At 42.8% G+C, this 26,268-nt stretch overlaps 1 protein-coding gene across 1 annotated transcript in view; it reads right to left on the bottom strand.

The window, feature by feature from the left end:
- The window catches only part of MTUS2 (microtubule associated scaffold protein 2), a 1,701,731-nt gene that overhangs the window by 134,837 nt on the left and 1,540,626 nt on the right, over window positions 1-26,268 (bottom strand). The window contains exon 12 of the mRNA XM_078657132.1: window positions 15,836-15,902. Within this exon, the coding sequence (XP_078513258.1) occupies window positions 15,836-15,902 (67 nt within the window). The remainder of the gene's footprint in view (window positions 1-15,835; window positions 15,903-26,268) is intronic.

Here is a 26,268-nt window from a genome sequence, read left to right as displayed (position 1 = left end):
CTGGCATTTCAGCCTCTTCGGCCCGGCTTGCTTGAATCCTGATGGAGCAGTGAGAAAGGGACTCATGTCTGAGTATACCCTGCCACACCTATAGTGGCCAAAAACGATACAGAAAAGGGGGTGGTGATGAACAGAGTGTCTGAATTAAGCAGACAACTCTTACCCAGTCCAAAGATCAGGGCTTGATCCATCACCGTTATTTATCTCACTGCCCCATCCCAGCTCAGAACCTGGCTATATGCAAATTAGTCTGTCCCTGGCCCAGTGCATCATGGGAACAGGGCAGACCAAACTACCAAGCCAATTCTTCACCAGAAAGGAGACAAGCTACCGGGGACCGGTTTCTGGCATTTCAGCCTCTTCGGCCCGGCTTGCTTGAATCCTGATGGAGCAGTGAGAAAGGGACTCATGTCTGAGTATACCCTGCCACACCTATAGTGGCCAAAAACGATACAGAAATGGGGGTGGTGATGAACAGAGTGTCTGAATTAAGCAGACCACTCTTACCCAGTCCAAAGATCAGGGCTTGATCCATCACCGTTATTTATCTCACTGCCCCATCCCAGCTCAGAACCTGGCTATATGCAAATTAGTCTGTCCCTGGCCCAGTGCATCATGGGAACAGGGCAGACCAAACTACCAAGCCAATTCTTCACCAGAAAGGAGACAAGCTACCGGGGACCGGTTTCTGGCATTTCAGCCTCTTCGGCCCGGCTTGCTTGAATCCTGATGGAGCAGTGAGAAAGGGACTCATGTCTGAGTATACCCTGCCACACCTATAGTGGCCAAAAACGATACAGAAAAGGGGGTGGTGATGAACAGAGTGTCTGAATTAAGCAGACCACTCTTACCCAGTCCAAAGATCAGGGCTTGATCCATCACCGTTATTTATCTCACTGCCCCATCCCAGCTCAGAACCTGGCTATATGCAAATTAGTCTGTCCCTGGCCCAGTGCATCATGGGAACAGGGCAGACCAAACTACCAAGCCAATTCTTCACCAGAAAGGAGACAAGCTACCGGGGACCGGTTTCTGGCATTTCAGCCTCTTCGGCCCGGCTTGCTTGAATCCTGATGGAGCAGTGAGAAAGGGACTCATGTCTGAGTATACCCTGCCACACCTATAGTGGCCAAAAACGATACAGAAAAGGGGGTGGTGATGAACAGAGTGTCTGAATTAAGCAGACCACTCTTACCCAGTCCAAAGATCAGGGCTTGATCCATCACCGTTATTTATCTCACTGCCCCATCCCAGCTCAGAACCTGGCTATATGCAAATTAGTCTGTCCCTGGCCCAGTGCATCATGGGAACAGGGCAGACCAAACTACCAATCCAATTCTTCACCAGAAAGGAGACAAGCTACCGGGGACCGGTTTCTGGCATTTCAGCCTCTTCGGCCCGGCTTGCTTGAATCCTGATGGAGCAGTGAGAAAGGGACTCATGTCTGAGTATACCCTGCCACACCTATAGTGGCCAAAAACGATACAGAAAAGGGGGTGGTGATGAACAGAGTGTCTGAATTAAGCAGACCACTCTTACCCAGTCCAAAGATCAGGGCTTGATCCATCACCGTTATTTATCTCACTGCCCCATCCCAGCTCAGAACCTGGCTATATGCAAATTAGTCTGTCCCTGGCCCAGTGCATCATGGGAACAGGGCAGACCAAACTACCAAGCCAATTCTTCACCAGAAAGGAGACAAGCTACCGGGGACCGGTTTCTGGCATTTCAGCCTCTTCGGCCCGGCTTGCTTGAATCCTGATGGAGCAGTGAGAAAGGGACTCATGTCTGAGTATACCCTGCCACACCTATAGTGGCCAAAAACGATACAGAAAAGGGGGTGGTGATGAACAGAGTGTCTGAATTAAGCAGACCACTCTTACCCAGTCCAAAGATCAGGGCTTGATCCATCACCGTTATTTATCTCACTGCCCCATCCCAGCTCAGAACCTGGCTATATGCAAATTAGTCTGTCCCTGGCCCAGTGCATCATGGGAACAGGGCAGACCAAACTACCAAGCCAATTCTTCACCAGAAAGGAGACAAGCTACCGGGGACCGGTTTCTGGCATTTCAGCCTCTTCGGCCCGGCTTGCTTGAATCCTGATGGAGCAGTGAGAAAGGGACTCATGTCTGAGTATACCCTGCCACACCTATAGTGGCCAAAAACGATACAGAAAAGGGGGTGGTGATGAACAGAGTGTCTGAATTAAGCAGACCACTCTTACCCAGTCCAAAGATCAGGGCTTGATCCATCACCGTTATTTATCTCACTGCCCCATCCCAGCTCAGAACCTGGCTATATGCAAATTAGTCTGTCCCTGGCCCAGTGCATCATGGGAACAGGGCAGACCAAACTACCAAGCCAATTCTTCACCAGAAAGGAGACAAGCTACCGGGGACCGGTTTCTGGCATTTCAGCCTCTTCGGCCCGGCTTGCTTGAATCCTGATGGAGCAGTGAGAAAGGGACTCATGTCTGAGTATACCCTGCCACACCTATAGTGGCCAAAAACGATACAGAAGGTAGGGTCTTTGCCAGGAGACTTGCCAGGGCCACTGCTAACATCGACAAAAAACACCACATGGTGAAACTAAGCAAAGGTATTCAGCATGATTTGGCCATGTGGGCGGAGTTCCTGCGTAATTTCAATGGGGCAGTGATCTGGAGGGCTCCCTGGGCGGGCAGTCCTGACCTTTCTCTATTCACGGACTCTTCAGGCAGGTGCGGTTTTGGGGCCATTTTAGACAGGGAGTGGTGCGCAGAGAAGTGGCCCAACGCATGGGTCAAGAAGAAGGTGACTGCTAAGATCACAGTACTGGAGCTCTTCCCCATTGTGGTGGCCTTCCACCTCTGACCCACCATCCTGTCCGCCAAAAGGGTCCTGCTGTGGTCAGATAATCTAGCAGTGGTACAGGCCATCAACTCCCACTCTGCCTCGTGCCCCCTGGTTCTCTGTTTGCTGCGCGAGCTGGTGCGTACTTGCTTGTTTAACAATGTTGAATGCAGGGCGGGTCACATTCAGGGCATCAAGAACATCGCTGCTGACGCTCTCTCTCGTTTTCAGTGGCAACGGTTCCGAGAAGCCTGGCCGAGAGCGACAGAGGAAGCCACCCCTTTCCCTGCGCACCTCTGGTACCTGCTGAAGTGGTGAACAGGATGAGGGCTCTGGGGGAGATGTCCCTGGCACAGAACACTATCAATAGATACAAGGCTTGTGTTAAAAAATGTTGTGCAACTGTCGGACATTGGGAAGTTGAAGGGGATGTGGCAGAATTGAAAGTCCAGGCCTTCATCCTGTGGGCCAAAGACAACAATAAGAGCCACTCTTGGATCTCTGGACACATAGCGGCCATCAGTCATAAAGCCAAGTTGTTAGGACAGGCGGACCCTACCAGGGCATTTGTTACCAGGGCAGCATTAAAAGGGTGGGCTAGGAAGGAACACAAGGTGCCCGACAACAGATCGCCTATTGACTTTGCTACTCTGCAAAATATGATCCTGTGCTTGCCTCAGATCACTTCGTCCGCTTACGAGTCTGCCTTGTTCGCATCTGCTTTTAGTCTAGCCTTCTTTGGCGCGTTCAGGATCTCTGAACTAGTTGCCAAATCTAAACATGATGTGTCAGGCGTAGCTTTGTCTTTGCAGGACGTTCTGGTTTTGGGAGACACGCTCAAGATTACTCTGCGCAAATCCAAGACTGATCTGAGAGGCAGGGGGATTGAACTTTGGCCTCAAAGCCTTGGCGCGCCCAAATTTTGCTCAGTGAGCCTCCTGTCTGCTTACCTTGCCACCCGCCCCCCCGATATGGGTTATCTCCTCTTACATGCAGATGGCACGCCTTTGACTAAATTCCAAGTAGAACATGTCATGCACGCATGCTTGTTTGCAGCAGGTGTCTCTTTGGTGGGCAAAAAGTACAGTTCCCACTCCTTCCGCATAGGAGCAGCCACAACAGCATCCTCAGAAGGGGTACAGGTAGAAGGCATCAAGCAGCTGGGGAGATGGTCATCTGACTGTTATAAAAGATACATCAGACCAGACAGTAACAAGTAGTGCTCTGTGAACTCAAGACTTGGTTGATGTGTTGTCCTGGGGCTTGAATCAGAATCTGTACATATTGGGCACACGGGCCATGTAACAAGTAAAATGTTTTGCTGTTTTTGTGTGCAGTGTGGTATTTCTACCAGTGTGAATTTTGTGTGTGTAATAAATAGTTTCATACAAAAAATTCTCTTTATTTACCAGGAACAACGGTCTGGGTGCTGGGACACGAGGGGGTTTCCAGGTTGGCCCGGTGGGCAGAAAGCAGAAAGTGGAATCATGGGTTTAGCAAAACTCACTTTGTCTGGCATGGAGTCACTGGCTTGCGATGGAGCGGGGTGCTTGGTTTGCTAACACGAGAATTACAAGGGAACGCCCACACTCCAGATGTGCTCATTCTGCACGTGGGAGGGCACGACCTTCCTTTCCTGGGGAAAAGGTTTCTCTTAAGGGACATGAAAGTGAACATTACCAAAATCAGCAATTTATTGGGTCCTTGCGATCTTTGGTAGTCTGAGATCACACCACGCCGGTTTTGGCTGGGTGCTCGCTCTGGGCAAGCACTAGAAATGGCGAGAAGGAAAGTAAACTGCGCTATGCGTAAGTTCGCGGAGCTGATGGGCTTCGGTTTTATTCGCCATGGGGAGCTTCACGCCAAAGCCTCTGGCTGCCTTGACGGAGAAGGAGTCCACCTGTCCAATGTAGGCATGGATTTATTTATTTTGGACATTCAGGAAGCGCTGATCTCTGCAGGCTGTGTCTAGGAGGTAGCTCTGGTGGGGGGCCCTGTCTGGACGGTCGCCACATCCAGGGCTGTGGAGGAGTTACATGATGATCCAGAGGCGAAAGGTACTTAGGAGTACCCTATGCAGAAGCACAAAGGGTGCAGAGGCCTATTATCCCTGGGAGATCCGAGCGGTGGACCCTGGGGGTGCGACGGCGCCCCGTTATCCTACGGGCGGTTGGTTACCTGGACAACCGGGGGTTGCTTGAACGCTCCGCCCCTCGTAGGGGGGGGGGGTGTGAGCTAGAGGGTGGACCAATGGTTCACCGGACAGGTGAGGGGCGACCCTCTCACCACAACCGCTAAGCACCGTATGGCCAAGGCCGCGGGCTACTTGGCCTATCAGGTGGCAAGCTGCGAGGGGCGGCTTGCCTTTGGATCATCTGTAAGTTAACCCACCATGTTTAGCAATGATATGCTAATAAACCTGCGACTACTTTTTCCCAACAACAAGTTGTCTTGTCCACTTATTTATGATGGGGATCTTGTTGTTTGGGGGATGGTGTGCGGGCCGATATCGGCACTATGCAGGCCGCCCGACACGTCGCCGCAGGTGACCCTCATAAGAGGGCGGGTCCCGTAGTGCCACAGGATGGCGGGCGCACCAGCCTTCTGGTGTACAGCGGCCCTTGGCCGCTGCCATGACGTTAGCACGCTCCCTTGGGGTCGGGTGGGTGGACGAGGTATTTAGGTCTCCCCCCGCCTCTGAGCAGTCTCTTTTATTCCTTGCTGCCCTCGATGTTGCCCTCCCTGCCGCTTACCCTACATCTCAAGTGGCGGGGGGGGTTGCTATGCTTTTAATATTTTGTTATTTGTGTTGCAGGAGGAGTTACATGATGATCCAGAGGCGAAAGGTACTTAGGAGTACCCTATGCAGAAGCACAAAGGGTGCAGAGGCCTATTATCCCTGGGAGATCCGTGCGGTGGACCCTGGGGGTGCGACGGCGCCCCGTTATCCTATGGGCGGTTGGTTACCTGGACAACCGGGGGTTGCTTGAACGCTCCGCCCCTCGTAGGGGGGGGGGGTGTGAGCTAGAGGGTGGACCAATGGTTCACTGGACAGGTGAGGGGCTACCCTCTCACCACAACGGCTAAGCACCGTATGGCCAAGGCCGCGGGCTACTTGGCCTATCAGGTGGCAAGCTGCGAGGGGCGGCTTGCCTTTGGATCATCTGTAAGTTAACCCACCATGTTTAGCAATGATATGCTAATAAACCTGCGACTACTTTTCCCAACAACAAGTTGTCTTGTCCACTTATTTATGATGGGGAGCTTGTCGTTTGGGGGATGGTGTGCGGGCCGATATCGGCACTATGCAGTGGTCAATTTGTAAAGAAAATAAGTGCCAGGGCTCTCGTCAGGAGGCAGCTTACACCAGCCCATTTCTCCTGTTAGCGCTGCCTAAAACAGAACCAACTACTAACTATGAAAGTGGGGAAGAGGGTGTGACGTAATGGCCAGAGCAGCTAACTTCCGAGCATGGGAACAAGGTTTGAGCCTTGGCATCGGCTCAACATCCTGTGATTCTGGGCAAATCACTTATTTTCCCCATGCCTATCATAAATGATAGTGTCCTTAACTGGTGCTCATGAAAAGCGCCGGTGTTTTTTTTTTTTTTGCAGAGTTTTATATAGCGTGAACTAGACCCGAACCGAATCAGGTATCAGAGCGCTTTACATAGCACCAGTTATGTTACATGAGGACACACTTTCATTTTTTTAGGCACGGGGAGATTAAGTGATTTGCCCAGATTCACAGGAGTTTTTTTTGGCGTCGTTACCGAGACTCGAACCCAGATCCCCAGGTCCGAGGTCGAGCGCCTTAGCCGTTAGGCCAACCCCTCTCCCCATCTCCGGTGTTGATGATTAAGTGCCGGTGCTGAGCACCGGAAGCCATCTGCTCAAATTAAGCACTGGCGACATGTCGCCTGGTGAAGCCTCTTAACCATGAATGAGCTTAAATAGGTGTCTGCCACTACTGTCCCAGATGTGACCTTAACAGCAGGAGTCAGTGTGTGAATTCATGCAATTTGCAGTTTAGTGTTCCTGATCTGGGTTGCCACGGACCCATCTTCCACCTTTTCTAGACCCCAAGCAGGCTATGCTGTCTGTGTTTGGCCTGTATCCTGACACCTTCTAGAAAAATGGAGCTTGGCAGTCAGTAGAAAAAAATTTAGTTTATTTTAAAAAATAAATTAAAATTTACCTTTCGGCAAAATGGTCTTTTGCATGTTTGCTGGATTTCCTCAGTGCCAGGGCACCCTATTAGGGTAACAGCACGCTCTATAAATTGGTTTGATTCATTCATTCAACTTCTGTGGTGATCTGTAGGTCACAAAAACTATATCGTTTCACAGGAAGATGTCTAGAAGCAACGGTTACACGTCCCAAAACTCTAATGTCCTGTCAAACTTTGTTTAATATTAGTGTTTTCCTTTTTATTGTAAAAAAATCTGCAGATTTCTTTCCAAGTGCCTGAAATGCCCATCTCTAATCCCTGTGCATATATTGTCAAGGTTCCTCCTACATCGAAGAAACAATGTTTAGTAGATTATACCCGCCCACACTTACCTCTTGCTCCTGCCTACATTTCTAACAAAAATAAATAACAAATACTTCTTAATTATATCAGCTACTTCTTTCAACATTAATATCTTCTCTTGAATGTCACTTTCAGTTCTGCCCGTGAGCATAGCTACAAACATGGCTGCAATTGTATGTATGTAGAACCTAAGACATCAGCATCAACTCCGGGCATTGATCTGTTCTTCACCACCAAAGCCAGGGTAAAAGTGCATTCATAAACCTTTCTAGTCCTTTTTATAAGAATCTAATACACCTTACAAAGTCCTGAGGAAGGGTGTCTATCCAACAACCTATGTGTTGAGGTTATAAAATATCACCATTTTTCACGGTTCCTCTACAGAGTATATATTTTTGTTTCGTGATTCCTCTTCACACTTCTTGCATTTCTCTCTACTGTCATGTTTATTTTAAGGTCCTGATAAATGAAATAGTTATGGGGCCTGATAGTCTATTACATTTGAGCAGGTTTTATTGTGCAGTCCTTTTGTAACATGCCTCAGCTCCTGCAACTTTGAATTTATAATATATCGATTTGACAAGGTAACCCAGTGCCATGACTGGTGAAACTTCAGTTATGCTTTGTCTACATTTGAACACATCTCCATACATTTTGACTGCAACCTTTGCTGAGACACATGGTCCACCATCACCATGTAGATTGGTATTCAGTAGTGGAAAAGAAACTTTAACTAATAAAGATGCAACTTCTTTGCCCCATTCCAAAACCAGATGTTCCTCAACTGGAAAACTAATAGAGTCGATTAAACCTCCTGCTGTGCCTAAAAACAACTGCTCTTTGATGGATGAAAAGCTTGCATGTCCATTACCTATCCGCAAAGCATCTGTCCCTAGCACTGGTACCGTGCTGGACTTAACTAACTGCTTCCTTTCTGTGCCTACTTGACCCAAATTATCTAGCCACATGGCTAACATGTACATTCCTAGGTATAGGCGCCAGAGTCTACTAATGTACGAAATTAATCCAACACTGTAGTCATGACAAGATTCAGTCAACGTTCCTGGATGAACTGCCACAAGGTGATAAACACTTTTTGTTATATATATATCAATAACATACAGTACAATATATGATTCGGTTAAATGCGTCTACAATAGCTGGAACAATTTAAATTGCCTACTTAAAACCCTATGTTAATAAATGACTGCTAAGATTTTGAGAGAAATGCTCAAAATATGCCACATCTCAAGATTTTATAAATCACTTAATGCGCAATACTTTTTAATGAAGAACATGTTTCATCCATAGCAGACTGATTCTGCACTATTTATGTTGCTTTTATACTTAGAAATACGGAAAACGTGTCTTTCCTCAAACTTCATCTCATTTTTTCACATTTGATCACGGGGAAAATATACTTGTTCGATTCCTTATAATGAACGACAAGGAGTAAGTTTGCCCTAGTTCACAAATGGCTGTGTAACATGGAGTCAATTCCCTCTCCCACAATCAGCAAAAATGACTCATTTGTGTACCAGTGCAGAAATGATGAAATCTGGCACTCTGAATGTGCATTTAGCTTCATACTGTGTGTGAGGCATACATGGCAAGACAACAGTCTATCTGCACGGGTCTTTTCTTTATTGTTATGTTTCGTCGCCTTAAACTCTCATTTTTTAAGGACATATTGCATAAACCTAAAACAAACTAGTAGTAAGAAATATATATCTCATTTATATAATGCGAAGGATACTCTGACACAGTAGAAACATATGTATTTAATATTATAAGAATACTAAATTAAAGACCTGCGACCCAGGCAATTTTCAATGAAAAAACATTGGTGCAGCCACTTGATTGTTTTATTGCTAATCATTAGCCAGTTGTTCAAATATAAAGTGTAGTACATGACATAATCTGCCTTTAAATGAGCCAATAGCAAAGACAATGAGAGTTTCATGTTCTTGCCAGATGCGTGCTCCCTGCGGTTAGGTTTAAGGGACATAATCCGGAGTGACATGGTGGCTGGACACTTGAGGGATAGGTGAGGGTTAAGTCATAGGGTCTGACATCATTTCTGTAACATTTCCCAACAATCTGCTGATCTAATTCCCCTTTGCACCTGAGCTGGCAGCGGACACAATCAATTCCTAGAAGGGTTTGCAACAAATGAAAAATGCAAAGGTCACAGAAGGCTGGAGACTCAAAGTCCAGCGCTTGAAGAGTAGCTAAAAGCAATCCTCCATCCGAACATTATTATTGTGCTGCGAGACACAGAGAAATAATGTCTACTGCCATTATTCTGCCCTCTTTTTTTGCAACTTTTAAATCAAGTACAGAAACAATTAGAAATACAAAGAATTAACCGCCCTGGGGCGTTGCCAGCCTTGATCAATTGCAGGCACTTGTCTAGAGAAATGTGGAGCCTACAGGCACTTAATAGGCACCTCAATCTAGAAGTGGAACACCCCCTTCTGTCAAGGACCAGGTCTAAAGCCGCACTTGGCTTGCAGGTATCAATGCTCACTCTGTTTATTGAGGACAAGACTCGGTGTTGTTCTCTCAGTGAGTAGACGTGAATAATTTGATCAGACATTGCTATAGTATTCCAAAATTGGACGTGTATTGCGATTTGAGGAACAAAGTGCTATTCCTGTAAAAACATAGTCAAACCATTGTGTGTCAGGGAAGACTTCAAAAAATTCTTAGACATATTAAGTGCAGATAGTATTATAGAGTCAACAGATTCCTCAGAATGGGTTTCAGCTGTGGTAATCATGCCATCCCCTGCCACGTACACGTGAAATCATGAGTATGGTTTTACTTTTCCTTGATTGATTTAAAATCCTTCTATCATCAGGTGGCATTGTCCGTTAATCCTAGTTTTGACTCTACCTTAGTAACGCTCTTTTGCACCTTTAAATATTTGAGACTCCATTTAGACTTCACTTAGCAACCAGTGTATTCTAGAAACTAATGGAGGTATTATTTAAAGGTGCCTATGGTGTTTCAAGCTGACACTTTAATTTTTGCAAAAAGTAGTGAACTACACAATCAGATTTTGCTAAAATGTTTTGCAAATGTTAAATGTTAAATGTTACCCAGGAAAAAATGTTACCTGTGAAAATGTAAGTTCTACAACTTGAGCTGGGTCAAACCTTATTTCATAAAGATATTTCTCCCAAATACAAGATTAAAGTCTGTTTAGGATGATCGACAGGAGCTATCAGCAAAGATCCACACAAATTTGTGTATCACCCTTTACCAGTCCAATGGGAGGGCTCCACATCTATTTAGCCATATAAGCCTATAGCACAAAAAGACCTAATCAGGAGAAGATGTGGAATAATACCTCTAAAGGCATACAAATATGGGCGACTGAAAGAGTCCGAGGCCCTGAAATGTACACTGTGCAATTATAAACTTGAATCACTGATTCATGTAGTTTGTATTTGTAACAATTTGAAGCCTTTAAGGAACTTTTAGCTTAAATCATTATTTCACCCCTTAGGAATCAGGCAATGGCAGTAAGTGATATAAATATGTCTAGGTGTGTCTCATATTAACTTAACATCTAGAATTTGTTTAATTCCTGAAAGACACTTATAAAGCCATGAATAAGAACGGCCTGCCTGCATTGAATTTTAAATCCAGTCCCTCTTACATTTAAATACAGTTTTTGTCATAATAAGGGGTTGATGACTAGGAGGGACTGATTCAAGCAATTTTGACCCTTACTCTATTTAAGCATAAATTTAAACCACTGTAGTTTTTTACCTGGCACATTGCACTTTACACAGTACTTACTGTACTTTTACCGGTCCTTGGTAAGTAATCTGGTCCACAAGATGCTCTATATAATGGCATATGCGTGGTGAGACAGTATGCACTTTACACTCTTACAAAAGAGCAGCTATTGAACCACTGCGAGAAAGTCATCCTTTTTGCCCTGATCATCCCCATTTTTTGGTTGGTACTGCTGGTAACTGACTCTGACTGTGCCCTGGGCTCTGCTAACCGGACCCAGTGCTAGTGCTCTGCTGTAAAGGTATATGATCTTATTATAATTGGCAAAGACAGACCCCTGTAAGTCCCTAGTAGATAATAAGGCAAGGGGGTGGTACAAACTACCTAGAAGCCAATAGTAGGGCAAGGAGGATTGGCGGCACCATTAGATTTCCTGCACTGGGGTGTGCCAATTTCGTGTTTCCCTATTGTAGAGAATGACTTCATAGGCTAACATTGTAATAATGTATTTAAATCTAAAGATTGATAGGAGCCATCTAAAAATATACTTCAATGTATCAAACTAATAGTTGAGGTCACCTGCACTGTTAGATTTATAATAACTACTACAGAAAATACGTTATTAAACTTTCTTTTCTATGAGCCAAAATCCAGCTTTCCAGTGCCCTCTCCTGATTAGCCAGTCTTTCCCAGGCTGAGCTAGAGCTGCTTGATTAGATGTGAAGTGCACTGCCAGAGTAGACAATGGATTTCCTTTGGGTGGAAAACTTTGGCTGCATAAATCAAAAGGCAGGAAGGGGGTGGGGAAGCCAAACTGGTCTTCAAAGGTTGAATGACACTTTAGGGCAGCACAGGCTGACCCCCTTATCCTACACCCCCCAGCCTCGAAGGAGCCTCAGTAATTAGGTTAAGGAGAGAAATTCTCCAGGTTGGATTTTAAGAGAATACTGCTTTCTGGGACACTAATATGCCACACTTTGGAGGAAGTCATCATACACCTGGGTGGCACCCTGAATCCAATTGGTCAGAGGTGTCCCCTGGTTAATGCCTAGAAACTGTAAATACATATGGGAGAGCTGCACAGCTCTGCAGATCCGCTGCCTGAAACTATAAGAAGAAGAAGAAATGCCCTGCTGGAATCTGGATCTGCACCCAAAGGCCTGCACCCTGAGTGACTGCACCTGCTGCACAATCTGGTACTACTGCCCTAAGGACCTAGCTTTGCTGCCAGAAGGATTAAGGAGTGGACTCCCTGGAAGCTACAGGTTAACAGAGCCCACATGCATAATTTCCACCAACAGTCCCCATCCTGGAGTTCGTTCAATGGACTTGTAAGGCTTTAGCAATGTGCACTGTGGGAATTGTAGTCCAGACATCCCAAGGACCATGTAGGAGACTCAAGACCTTTGTATTTGTGTTTTGGACACTTTGAACCCTCAAGGGAAACTTGAGCAAGAAGTTCCAGAACTATGGAGAAGTTGGAGCAACTTTAGGAAAATCTCCATAAGGGGACCTACTCAACGTCGAGAGTCAAGCCGGCTAACTTCAACCCCGACCCAGCCTGGATTTCAGGTTAATCCCGATGAAAGCTCCGGAACACTAGACTTCCAAATTTTGACCAGGGTCTCACAGAAAGTCAAGCTGGCTAACTTGTGCCAAATCTGGCCTGACGAAGTGCCTTGCTCAACCTTGAGGGAAAAACAACTAAGTGTGAAGGTAAAAGTTTGACAGAGGCCATCCTCCTAATGTGTCCGACCAGGGCTCCCTCGTGCTTGGCCTCAAACTTTGACTTTGTCCTGCTCAAACACGACCCGATGTCCAAAAGTGCCACTATATGTTTTTCAGCACGAGAAAGTGTTTATTCTTTAAAAATTCATATCTCTGGTTACGCTATATTGGATTTTTGTCTTTTTGGTGTCTATTAGTTCATAAAAATAAAACCTATTTTTATAAATTGGAGTTGGATTTTATTGTGTGTTGTGTCTTACTTATTTCATGTTTTGATGTTTTCAAATGCTTTAAACACCTGTCTCCTAAATTAAGACTGCCTGCTCGGGGCCAGCTACCTAGTGGTGAGCTAGGGAATACATTATTGAGACCTTGACTGACCCTTTCATGGTGTGTATCCTTATTACTAGCGGTAAATCACTACTTACCACTACTAATAATCAATTTTCCAACAACCACGTTACTAATAGTAATGCTAACCAAGCTTGAAATGAATTGACTTTAAGGAGAAGTTTTAATTATGTCTCGCTTAAAGAATGAAGATTTTGACGTTACATTTTTTATGCTGTTTTTATCTCAAATTGCTACAGTTTTAAATAACCAAAAACAATAAAATTCATTACTTACTTACTGCTCCCAAAGCAGGTTTTTCAGATGCTATTCATAACACTCCCCCCCAAAATGTACTGAGTCACATTGAGATCGTTTTTTGGGTCATAATCAGTACTAGGTGTGTCCTATGTGCATTTTATACAGCCTGAGCTGTTAAATTTCTGCGTAAATTCTTGCCCAAGATAATTAATTTTCATGGGATTCTAAACATCTGGCTTTGAAAATGTTAAAAAATTGATTGTTGCAGCTCCTTCACTAAAACCATTTGAGAGCTGTGCCAGGTGTAAAGGTGCTGACGTTAGTTCAATAGTTTTGGGTGCAGCGTTAAATCATAGGCAAATTAATAAGGAGCACATTGATGCATTGTAATCTCAGACTTTAAAGGACTCTGAAATAAATTACTAAGCGATGTAAGACTTATTTATGGGGCGAACCACTTGTTTAATTAGTAAGTGGAAATGGTACAAGTGAAAACGTCCTCCAGCTTGCGAAATTGTTTAATTGTGTAATTGTTGCCTGTCTCAATTGTGTCCTTATGCTTCTGTTTGCCCTGCCAGGAGTATTTCAAAGTCTCAGTGTTCCGATTGGTTGATTTGTATACTTCCTTCCAATCTAAACAAGGACTTGATCTTGGATAATTAAATGAAGTCCTGTGCATTACATTAACAAACAAATGTATTCTGGTAGTTGCAATTCTGGAAATTGACCGTTTAGATTACAAATGTGTGTGAAATAATAAAATGGACTGCAGCTCGGAGTCCGAGACGAGATGGTGTCGTCTGGTTAATTTAAACCAGCCACAATCCCAGATTTTTCACTTTCAAATATATACTTTTTAGTGATAAAAATATACCCAACCAATCCTTCAAGAATTACAAACATCGCTGACAAACGTGTTGTTTTCCACATTTATGCCAAATGATTATATGTGGCTTAAAGTGGCAGAGAGAGCATTGGGAAACATACCAAAAAGGTAGAAAATATGCGGTTTAAAACCAAGTAATCGGCAATTTTGACATGAATAAATTATAAGTGCCAGTTAAAACCAAGTGCCAGTAAAATTTGTAACCTGCAGTGATTATATTTCCCCCAAGCAATCTTTCGGGGTAATTGATCTTCCTAATTCAAGATGAGGCGCTAAATATGTCCTAGCCAATTTCATTCAATATCCTGGAAGATTGTTTCCCCCTGCATTACAAAATATTTAATTTTCAGTATAGGGGGTCTGAAATCCGACCCCCTCGGTAGTAGATTGAAATATTACAGTACTACAATGAAACGCCACGATGTAGACCTTACATAAGATGATACTTAACCATGAAGAAACGTTTCAAGCACCATCTTCCTGTCTTAAAATGGATCACTGGTACTCAGGAGAGAGCTTGTTTACCTTGGGCTCTTCCGGGGTTCTTTTGTTGGTCATATTAGTCTTGATTGCATTTGAATTGAGTGCCTCGACAGGAGATATTACGAAAAACATCTCTGATTGATATGCACATAAACCCTGCATTTCTGAATCATGATTGGCTAGTGAATGATTTCACAGGCACTATTTCAAATATTAAAAGCGAAATTACCCTTTGTGTTTTGCTGTTTGCTGATTATTTTCATATTGCACTTGAAGCTACTGCTTTTACTGGTCCAAGCTTGGCCTCCAGAAGAAAATGTACTTATCTTCACAATATACAGCTCAAGGTGGGTCCTGACTGAGGCATGAAACATTAACAGTGTTTAATTTGAGACAGTGGTTACAGGTGGGGCCCACCGGCACTCTTTTTAAGGGGAATGGGACGTATTTGTCATTATTAGACTTTGAAACAAAGCAAGAGAGAGAAAAGATGAAAAGGGAGAACAAGAAATATACAAAAATGTGACAAACGGAGAAAGAATGGGTGAAAAACAACCACCAAGAGTGACATAAAGGGGCAAGTAGTGTAAGGTGGTGGATGAAATAGGCCTGCGATGGAATCAGGAGTATACAGCCTCGGAGTCACACCACTGACATTTGGCAGCAATGCAGAAAAAGCTTTGGGCTCGGGACTTATTCTTTCACAAACAAAGCGCATTAATTCTACCCATTTTTGACGAAACATGACATGATGGATTATAAAGACAATACATGGTTATAGATCATATAATACTACGTGGTCATTAAAGATCACATATGATTTACTTCAAGGATCTGCCATTATTTTCAGAACATTCTAGGTATCCGCCGTAGCCTGGCCACAAACCTACCACTGTACATAGGATACCGTTGTTTGTAATGAGGGGTATGAATATCTCCTATCACAGCAAGGAACAATGTCCTTTGAACGCATATTTTGTAAGACATGAATAACAATCTTTTCAACAAAAATTAAATATCGGTCACTTACCAACTTCATCCCTGATGTTTGCAAGTTCAATTGACAGCTCTTTCTCCTTTTTTAGACCCCTTTCATTCTGTAAAAATAAACAAATTGCATTTAATACATCATCTTGTACAGATAAATCTCTCAGGTATGCATCTTATAAACCACAGAACTAAAGAGGAGATTGAACACGCACTGACAAAGAAAATAGCTTTACCTTTTGAATAGTATCATGGTTTTAAGATGCAGTAAGACACACAGAACAAGTCCAGCATAGTAGCAGTGTTAGAATTCCTCCCACAGAAAAAAATACTTTTTTATAACTGTTGTGAACAAGAATTTTCAATTCTATTAAGGACAGGTAGATGGAGCAGAGGAATTGTGGCTCCACCCTTACATGTTACAAATACACAATTTATATTTGCATTTAGCGCTACTTATTTATGTTCCCTAATGTTGTTAATGTAAACTTATAACTTTTGATGTATTTCCGAAGTGCAGTCACTGTAGAATTAGAAATCTTATATACTGTGAACCTTAACTTTATTTAACAAAATATAGGCTTTAGAGTATGGATTAAACCATCCTCACACTACTGAACGGTATTTACTTTAGAAAGGAGAATGATTTCAATCATGTTTTTGCTTTGGTATTCATAACGTAGATTTTAGTCACATTTATAGATATTTCCCCTTTATGTAAGGTGTAGCATGAACCTGATGCACAGACGTTTCACTTATTTGTAAGTTGTATGTGCACACACATATTAAATGTGTACCATTGAGTTAATACATTAAGTTACCATGGTTAGTCCAGTATTTCTTTCTGTCTGAAGTATTGTTTTTCATTTCCTGCTTGAGTGTCTTTTCCTTGCAGGTATGGTTTGTTAGTTTTGAGAAAAGATGTAACTCTGTACTAGAGATAGAGAGCCTGAGAAGAAGTCCTTGATCAAAACATGATGAGCCAGAGCGTTCACTGGCAGTTTCTATTCATTAAATGTTGAGACCCAATATTGATGTGCTCTCAGGACTGCCCTTGGAGAGTTTGCCAATGTTACAGATCACAAAGTGAAAATGTAAAGGACAATCGAGACCTTGATGATGTGAACAAGGAGTGTTACCCAGATGATTCTTGTGGTATTAACTAGTGTTCCCACAGGTTGATGTTGGCCACTTTTCTTGGACTTTGAGAGGTACAGACTCCTCTATGCTTTACTTTGATTCTTTGCTAAGTGTGGCTTAGGCAAACACTTATTTCCCTATACCTAGAAGATTATTGACCAAGGTTCTGAAAGGCTGACCCCTTCCCACAGCTTCCTGCATATTTCCCAAACTTTTTTCTCTTTTTCTGTATTTTCCCAACTTTTTAGATCCTTTTAGAATTAATCATCCTCATTATTTGGAGATTCTAAATTAGATGACCTTAGATATTACTCACTCTTAGGAGAGAGGGTTGAAGACTCTTCTCTGAGCATCAGAATCTGTCCATTGTTGTGACTGCACTTCTTGTTTGTCTCACACTGATGCACCCAAACTTCTTCAGGATGTTTGGCTATCCGTTTTTTATTCTGTAATTTTACAGCATGGTATTGAGCTTCATTTACATTAACCTGAATGCTAAATTGAAAAAAAACGTCTTTACATTATTTACTAATTCCTGGTCCTTATTGTGTAGCCGTATGGGTCATACTGTTAATTATATGTCTTCGACCAAGTGCTAACTCCCATCAACTCTCAGTCGCACAGAAAGACTCATCGGATAACCAATGACAAGAGGGTTGGCCCAGCAGTGGATCGTAGGCATTCTCTTTGCTTTAACATAAAAGCAGCCATATAAACCATATAAACAAAACCTATAATGTCAAAGAAAAAAACTACAAGTCCAGACATAAGTAGCCCATCAACCAATCAGAATGTTAGTAGCCATATAAACCACAGAAGAAACATGTAAGCCGCCTTTTCTTGCTGGGAGTAGGTCCTACAAATGTCCGAAGATCACATGGAAACCATTCTTGTTTTTGGCCTGAAACTGAAGAATATACTAAATATTCCATTCCAAACTCAATGAACGATATTGTTTTCTATCATAAAAGCATACAATTGGGTGGGACAACAGAAAATACATATTAAACAATTGTTACTCATTTCTTTCCATAAACATGAGTGGGTTGGACTACATATTCCAGAAGGCATGTAGATACCACAACACACTTAGCGAGGCCGACTGCGAGCCGATAAAAGGGCAAACATGCAGGCAATTAGTTAATTGGAGTTCCCTCTGTTCTTGCATTGTACAAACTGCCTATGAGTAAGAGGCATGCAGCCTCGAAATGGGTCAGGCCAACGAATTGAAAAGACTGGATTGAGAACGCTAGGTTTCCTTGTGTGAATAAACCGGATGGTATGCATACACTATCGAGTGCGTCTTCAATGCTTTGGGCACCTTTGTTGGATAAAATTACTGCACGGCCTTCCTGCCGTAGAAGGCGCACCACCTTGAAAATACAGAGGGGCTGCCAGGACGGAACTGTGTCCGAGCCTGGAATGCGGCATTATGTATGCAGTGATTAACAACCCGGCGCAGGATCCAGTGACCTACTAAGGTACAAAATAATTGTTTTAAAAGATGGTGAACAGAACCCACCTAGGGTATGAATACACAAGCTCCAAATGAATGGACTACAAATTCCAGAAGGCATGTAGATACCACAACGCACTTAGCGAGGCCGACTGCAAGCCGATAAAAGGACAAACATGAAGGCAATTAGCTAATTGGAGTTCCCTCTGTTCTTGCATCATACAAACTGCCTATGAGTAAGAGGCATGCAGCCTCGAAACGCGTCAGGTCAACGAATTGAAAAGCCTGGATTGAGAACACTTGTGTGAATAAACCGGATGGTATGCATACACTATCGAGTGCGTCTTCAATGCTTTGGGCACCTTTGTTGGATAAAAAAACATATATATTATAAATTGTAACTTATCTGTACATTTATATATTTGTACATGTGTATGTCAATATCGCTGGTTCAGGCAGTTGCTGACTGTAAAAGTAATAGCAAAAGTACCCCTTTACAGACACCAACATGATAATCAGTGAACTATTGCAGTCCTGCTAATGTGTTAATGCATAGAAACCTGATAATTATTGCAGCCCTGCGCCTTAAGGGCATCAATTTGCAGGCACTTAAAGTAAAAAAAGGGTTATTTACCCACAGAGTCGAAACACACCTCTCAAGGTGTCATTGGGCCTCTAGAAGTGAGTTTAGAAGAGGGTGGGTGGAAGGCCAAAAGGGAAGAGGCTGCACTTTTGATGAGTGTGGATGAGAGAGAAAGGTGGATCCCGAGCACGAAAGACAAACAAGCTGGAAGCTCTGCAGCAGGGTATGTCCGAATCCTACGATAGATAGGAACTTTCCAAATCCATGTCAGTGCTTGAGTGGCAAACAGGAACCCGGTAACGAATCATGACACCACTGATTGGCAAAATGGTGGCGGTACACAAAGAAGGTAATTGTTGAGGAGAAAAGTATTTGGCAACTAAGAGATACAGTGAGAAAGTGTGTGTGCGTTTTTTTAAAGTACCTGACCACACAGGGATAGAAACCATGCGGTGATAAAGCTGCTGAACTGTAGGTCCATGCAACTGACAGGACATAAGTAGCACACAGAGATAAAGCCGTATAATAAAATTAACGACAGAGAAAACATGCAAGTTACTTTACTTTGCCACCGAGCAGCAAACAAGAGTTGGTTTACATGTTTCTACATTGGTTTATATGGCTACCAGCGTTCTGATGGACTACCTATGTCTAGACTTGTCGTTTTTTCCTTTCGCAGTGTTTGTAGTTCGTGCCCCTACAAACAAGTTTGATGTATTTTTATGGTTTACGTGGCTGCAATGATATTAAAGCAAAGAAAAGAATACATATTCTAAAGCTTCCGGTCCTGTCGTGGAATTAAAGCCCAGGCAGCAAAGGTATAAGGTGCCCTTATACTCAGGTTCCAGATTCACAAAAATGCAACAGCACACTTGTGATGGTCAAAACATGTGACACAAATGCTAAGGCGTATATTTTTTGCACTCTGTACTCACAATTTGCACCTGGGCAGAGGAAACAGGTGGGAGATTATCGTAGGTTATGAGTATTTGTAAAGCACACTATCGCCAGAGAGGGTATCCTGGCGCTGAGCGTGTGTGTGTGTGTCTGGCCCTGCCCATGGTAAGTTGGTTAATTGATAAGGCAGGTCTTCAGCTTCTTGCGGAATTGAAGAAGAGAGGAGGCAACTCATATGTGGGGGTGGGGAGGTCGTTCCATGCTTTAGGTGCGATGTAAGAGATTTCCCGTCCTCCTGATCTGTATGCGTGGGAGGTGCGCGAGTAGGAGTCCTGTGAAGCGAAGATGTCTGGGTGGTTGGGGAAAAGAGATGAAACTGTTCAGGTAGGTGGGGCTTGAGTTATGTAGTGCCTGGAATGTGTGTGTGAGTGAGTTTGTGTAGCAGGAGCCAGTGTCATTCCCTGAGGTGTGGTGTGATGCGAATTTTTGTGGGAAGTGAGGATGAGTCTGGCTGCTGAGTTCTGGATGGTTTGTAGTCTTCGAGTGAGTTGCTTGGTGATCCCAGCATACAAGGTGTTCCCATAGTCCGCCTTGCTGGTGAATAGGGCATGAGTGATGGTTTTTCTATTGTCGCTTAGAAGCCATTTGAAGATCTTCCTCAACACCTTCAGGGTGTGTAAGCACAATGCGGTGATGGCGCTGACTTGTGTGGCCATGTCCAGTTTGGTGTTCCTGGCTTGAGTTCTGGTTGTGTGTGTGGAACCAAGTTTGGCTGGCCACCAGTTGGAGTCCCATGGTGAGATGTTCTTGCGGAAGATCACTATTTCTGTTTTGTCTGTATTGAGCTTGATACAGGTTGCTTTCTTCTAGTTAGCAACTTTGGTCATGTAGGCTGTGAACTTGTATTTTGAGGTGGGGGTCTTGTCTGAGAGGGAAAGCAGGAGTTGTAGAGGATGTTGATGTGTGCATAGAACGAGTTGGTCAGAGGGATCATGTGCCTGATGAGGATGGGGTATGAGACCATGTCTAATTATGCACAGAGGTCCAGGAGAATGAGGGCTGCGTGTCTCCTCTGTTATAGCGATGTCGTCTCTGGTGATGATGGGGGCTTTTTCTGTACTGTGGCTGGGCCTGAATCCGGACTGCATGGTGTTGAGGAGCTGGTGGCTGCTGGGTCAGTGGATGGTTTCTTCCGCAGCATGCTTCAAAGTGTCAAGGAATGTGGCTGAGTCAATGGATTAATTCAGGATGGGTGTTAGTGCTTCGCTGATCGGTAGGAGTTCTTTAGTGAAGGCATGGTGTGGATCAGATAGAGCCCCCAAGTAGATAGTCTTCATGATAGCAGCAATTTCAATGGTGATGACGGCAGACCATGAGGTCAGGGATAGTTAAACGGCGATGATGGAAAGCTTAGTTGCATTGGTAAAGGGGCCTGCTTGAGGGTTGAAGACAGCGTTGGTTCCTCTATGGGAGCAGAGAGCACCACCACCCCACACTGCACAGAAAGCTGGAAAAATAAAATGGTAATAAAAGATTTTATTACTATTTTATTTTTACACCTTTCTGCCAAACGGAGAGGGCAGAGCGGGCCAGTGCATCATTACTGCTGATTGGCAGAAATGACAAGTGGAAAAAATTAGTAATGGGAGAGGCACACTAATTTTTTTCCAAAAATGAATTGCTAATTTTTCTGTTCTCTAAGCGTGCTGCAGGGGAGGACGCAATGCCCATACTGCGTCATAAAAAGTAGACATGAAAGAATCAAGCTGAACAGCTTGCCCTCTGCGCACTGTAGCTATGACCCTTTAGGGTTACTGAATAATCATGCTATATGAATTACTTATGAAATTCAAAAATAAACACAACATCAACTGTGGTTTCAGTCACAATAAATTGTATTATCTGTGCTTAGTCTTAATTACATTTACAACTCTCATGTGGGTTGTGCAACAAAATTCATTGAAATTAGATGTTATAATCACATCTATGTATAACTTTCATCTTACAGTTTTATAGCCATAGGTTATCGTGCCCAATGCATTTCGGGCCACACGGCCCTTCGTCGGGGGCAGTATCTGTGAAAAAAACATGAATCTTGTTGTAGTATCAAATACTGGTCTGACATCATACAGTGGTGCAGTTTGCCACAATAAAATATAACATTGTCAAAACATGCGTAAAAACTAAAGTCAGAGAACTCTAAAGAACCTAATCATAATGATACATGGTCATGAAAATACACGAGAGAAAACTTTACATATAACCATTATAAACCTCAAAATTACATTCAAGGCTCATGTGGTGAACCATATAACCCCAAGAAAAGGGATTGAACTCATTTGTTTGGCCTAAAAGTGATGCGAATGTCAGGGGGTTCTGGGATATGGTGTTTTAAAACGTGGTCAATGAAGGCTGCGTTTATTCACTGTGCTGAAAAGAATGACGGAGAAGCGAATCAATACACCCACTCACAAACAGTGTGTGCGGAAAATAAACGTGTAAGTAGAAATCCTGAAAGTGCACACTCACAAGAAGCTCTACTGTAATGTCCGGGACTCAGCAAACCAAAATTTCATACCAATTTGTTGATAGGAACTCGTACGTCCAACCTACAGAAAACGATATAGAAACATACTGATTTTTGTTTCATTCCTCGACTTCACGCTGTTCCGGAACGCATTTGAAAATGCGCTTACACCTTAAAGGCCAATGCCGTGATACTACTACAGCGTTATTTAGAAACTGACCTCGATGTTTAGTCAACGTGTAACGAGACCTGGTCGGGGCTCTTTTTTTCAGCCAATTATCTAAGACACGGAAAAAACCACAAATTTTTGGAATATGTGCGCGAGCACTGACATAATGCGTCCTGCATCTGCCTAAACAAAATACAGAACAATATACCTGTTCGTTTCTCCACAAGGCTTCTGCAAAACCGAACCGCTACCACCATTCAGTGTGTCTCCACTGGCGCTACTCGGCGCCATTAAATGACGCATTGGGATAATAAGAATAGACGACGGACCACGAATTAGACCGAAAGAAACGCGATGCTGAAAGCATAATATGAGATGAAAGTTGCAGAGCTCGGCGAGCGCCATATTGTGACAGGGATGTGTATATGTGGAATAATTAAAGTGAATGTATATCCATGACAAAAGTACAAAATATATAAACAAAATATAAGAATTGTATGACAATACAATATAATATATAACAGTTTCATCTGTCCTTCAGCATACAGAAATTGTGCAGTATCCTACAAAAAACAAATAAGGTCCACTCGATCATTGATTCCTTTTGGATCTTGTGTTTGTAATCTGCGAATCCAAAAAATTCCCCTCTGTAAAAGAGTCTTTGTGAGACTTTTGCCCGGTGTCGGGGTAACCACTTCGAGGATCTGGGATTTAACCTGCGCAATCGTGTGTCTATGGTTCTCCCAATGTAGAGCCAAACTGCTCTTAGGATTCTTGTTTCTGATGGTGCTCTTATGTTCCGAAATGCGGATTTTGATCTTTCTTTCTGTCTTGCCTATGTACAAGAGTCCGCATGGACACTTAATAGCATAAATAACATTGGCTGTGTTGCAGTCTGCACTTACTCTGATTGGGTTTGACTCTCCCGTATGAGGATGTTTGACACAATCAGTCACCATAACATTATTGCAATGAACGAAATTTTGGCATTTTTTCATCCCTTTATGGACTTTAGATGGAATCATAGGGTGACGTTTCAACATTTCTTTTAAGTTTCTTGAACGCTTGTATGCAAAAATCGGCTTATCCAGAAACAAATCTTTGAAATCAGTCTCATGTCTAAGTAGTTCCCAATGAGTGGTAATGCTTTTTTTAATCTCATATAAACTAGTGGAATATTTAGAGACAAAAACCTGACGATGTTGTTGTTTTTTCACTTGAGGGATAAGTAGAGAGTCACGGGGTAATTTATCAGTCTTATCCTTAGCTGTTTCTAGCACAGTAGGAGGATATCTCTTCAATGCATACTTTGCTGTGATGATGTTCAAGTTACTTTGAAATGTTTCTGCCTGTGAACAAATTCTTTTTGCTCGTAACATCATGGAATAGGGTAAATTGTTGATCAGGTTCCTTGAATGAAAACTATTATACATCAAGGCGGTGTTCTTGTCAGTCACCTTGTGATACACTTCAGTTTGTATATTGTTATCCTCTATTTTCACCAGGACATCCAAAAAAGCAATCTGTTCTCGTTGTATGTTACTGGTAAATTGAATGTTTTCATCATATGAATTCATTTGAGCAATTTTTTGTTGCAGTCTGTCTTTAGTGCCCTTCCAAATCACGAATATATCGTCAATATAACGACAATATAACAGAGTGTTATCAAAGAATGGACAGATAACACTCTGTTATATTGTCGTTAGACTGATTTCAAAGATTTGTTTCTGGATAAGCCGATTTTTGCATACAAGCGTTCAAGAAACTTAAAAGAAATATTGAAACGTCACCCTATGATTCCATCTAAAGTCCATAAAGGGATGAAAAAATGCCAAAATTGCGTTCATTGCAATAATGTTATGGTGACTGATTGTGTCAAACATCCTCATACGGGAGAGTCAATCCCAATCAGAGTAAGTGCAGACTGCAACACAGCCAATGTTATTTATACTATTAAGTGTCCATGCGGACTCTTGTACATAGGCAAGACAGAAAGAAAGATCAAAATCCGCATTTCGGAACATAAGAGCACCATCAGAAACAAGAATCCTAAGAGCAGTTTGGCTCTACATTGGGAGAACCATAGACACACGATTGCGCAGGTTAAATTCCAGATCCTCGAAGTGGTTACCCCGACACCGGGCAAAAGTCTCACAAAGACTCTTTTACAGAGGGAAATTTTTTGGATTCGCAGATTACAAACACAAGATCCAAAAGGAATCAATGATCGAGTGGACCTTCTTTGTTTTTTGTAGGATACTGCACAATTTCTGTATGCTGAAGGACAGATGAAACTGTTATATATTATATTGTATTGTCATACAATTCTTATATTTTGTTTATATATTTTGTACTTTTGTCATGGATATACATTCACTTTAATTATTCCACATATACACATCCCTGTCACAATATGGCGCTCGCCGAGCTCTGCAACTTTCATCTCATATTATGCTTTCAGCATCGCGTTTCTTTCGGTCTAATTCGTGGTCCGTCGTCTATTCTTATTATCCCAATGCGTCATTTAATGGCGCCGAGTAGCGCCAGTGGAGACACACTGAATGGTGGTAGCGGTTCGGTTTTGCAGAAGCCTTGTGGAGAAACGAACAGGTATATTGTTCTGTATTTTGTTTAGGCAGATGCAGGACGCATTATGTCAGTGCTCGCGCACATATTCCAAAAATTTGTGGTTTTTTCCGTGTCTTAGATAATTGGCTGAAAAAAAGAGCCCCGACCAGGTCTCGTTACACGTTGACTAAACATCGAGGTCAGTTTCTAAATAACGCTGTAGTAGTATCACGGCATTGGCCTTTAAGGTGTAAGCGCATTTTCAAATGCGTTCCGGAACAGCGTGAAGTCGAGGAATGAAACAAAAATCAGTATGTTTCTATATCGTTTTCTGTAGGTTGGACGTACGAGTTCCTATCAACAAATTGGTATGAAATTTTGGTTTGCTGAGTCCCGGACATTACAGTAGAGCTTCTTGTGAGTGTGCACTTTCAGGATTTCTACTTACACGTTTATTTTCCGCACACACTGTTTGTGAGTGGGTGTATTGATTCGCTTCTCCGTCATTCTTTTCAGCACAGTGAATAAACGCAGCCTTCATTGACCACGTTTTAAAACACCATATCCCAGAACCCCCTGACATTCGCATCACTTTTAGGCCAAACAAGTGAGTTCAATCCCTTTTCTTGGGGTTATATGGTTCACCACATGAGCCTTGAATGTAATTTTGAGGTTTATAATGGTTATATGTAAAGTTTTCTCTCGTGTATTTTCATGACCATGTATCATTATGATTAGGTTCTTTAGAGTTCTCTGACTTTAGTTTTTACGCATGTTTTGACAATGTTATATTTTATTGTGGCAAACTGCACCACTGTATGATGTCAGACCAGTATTTGATACTACAACAAGATTCATGTTTTTTTCACAGATACTGCCCCCGACGAAGGGCCGTGTGGCCCGAAATGCATTGGGCACGATAACCTATGGCTATAAAACTGTAAGATGAAAGTTATACATAGATGTGATTATAACATCTAATTTCAATGAATTTTGTTGCACAACCCACATGAGAGTTGTAAATGTAATTAAGACTAAGCACAGATAATACAATTTATTGTGACTGAAACCACAGTTGATGTTGTGTTTATTTTTGAATTTCATAAGTAATTCATATAGCATGATTATTCAGTAAC

This window comes from Lissotriton helveticus, chromosome 8, assembly GCF_964261635.1.
Source record: "Lissotriton helveticus chromosome 8, aLisHel1.1, whole genome shotgun sequence".
NCBI lineage: Eukaryota > Metazoa > Chordata > Amphibia > Caudata > Salamandridae > Lissotriton > Lissotriton helveticus.
Note: the sequence above shows the minus strand (reverse complement) of the source record. Positions and strands in the feature narration are given on the sequence as shown.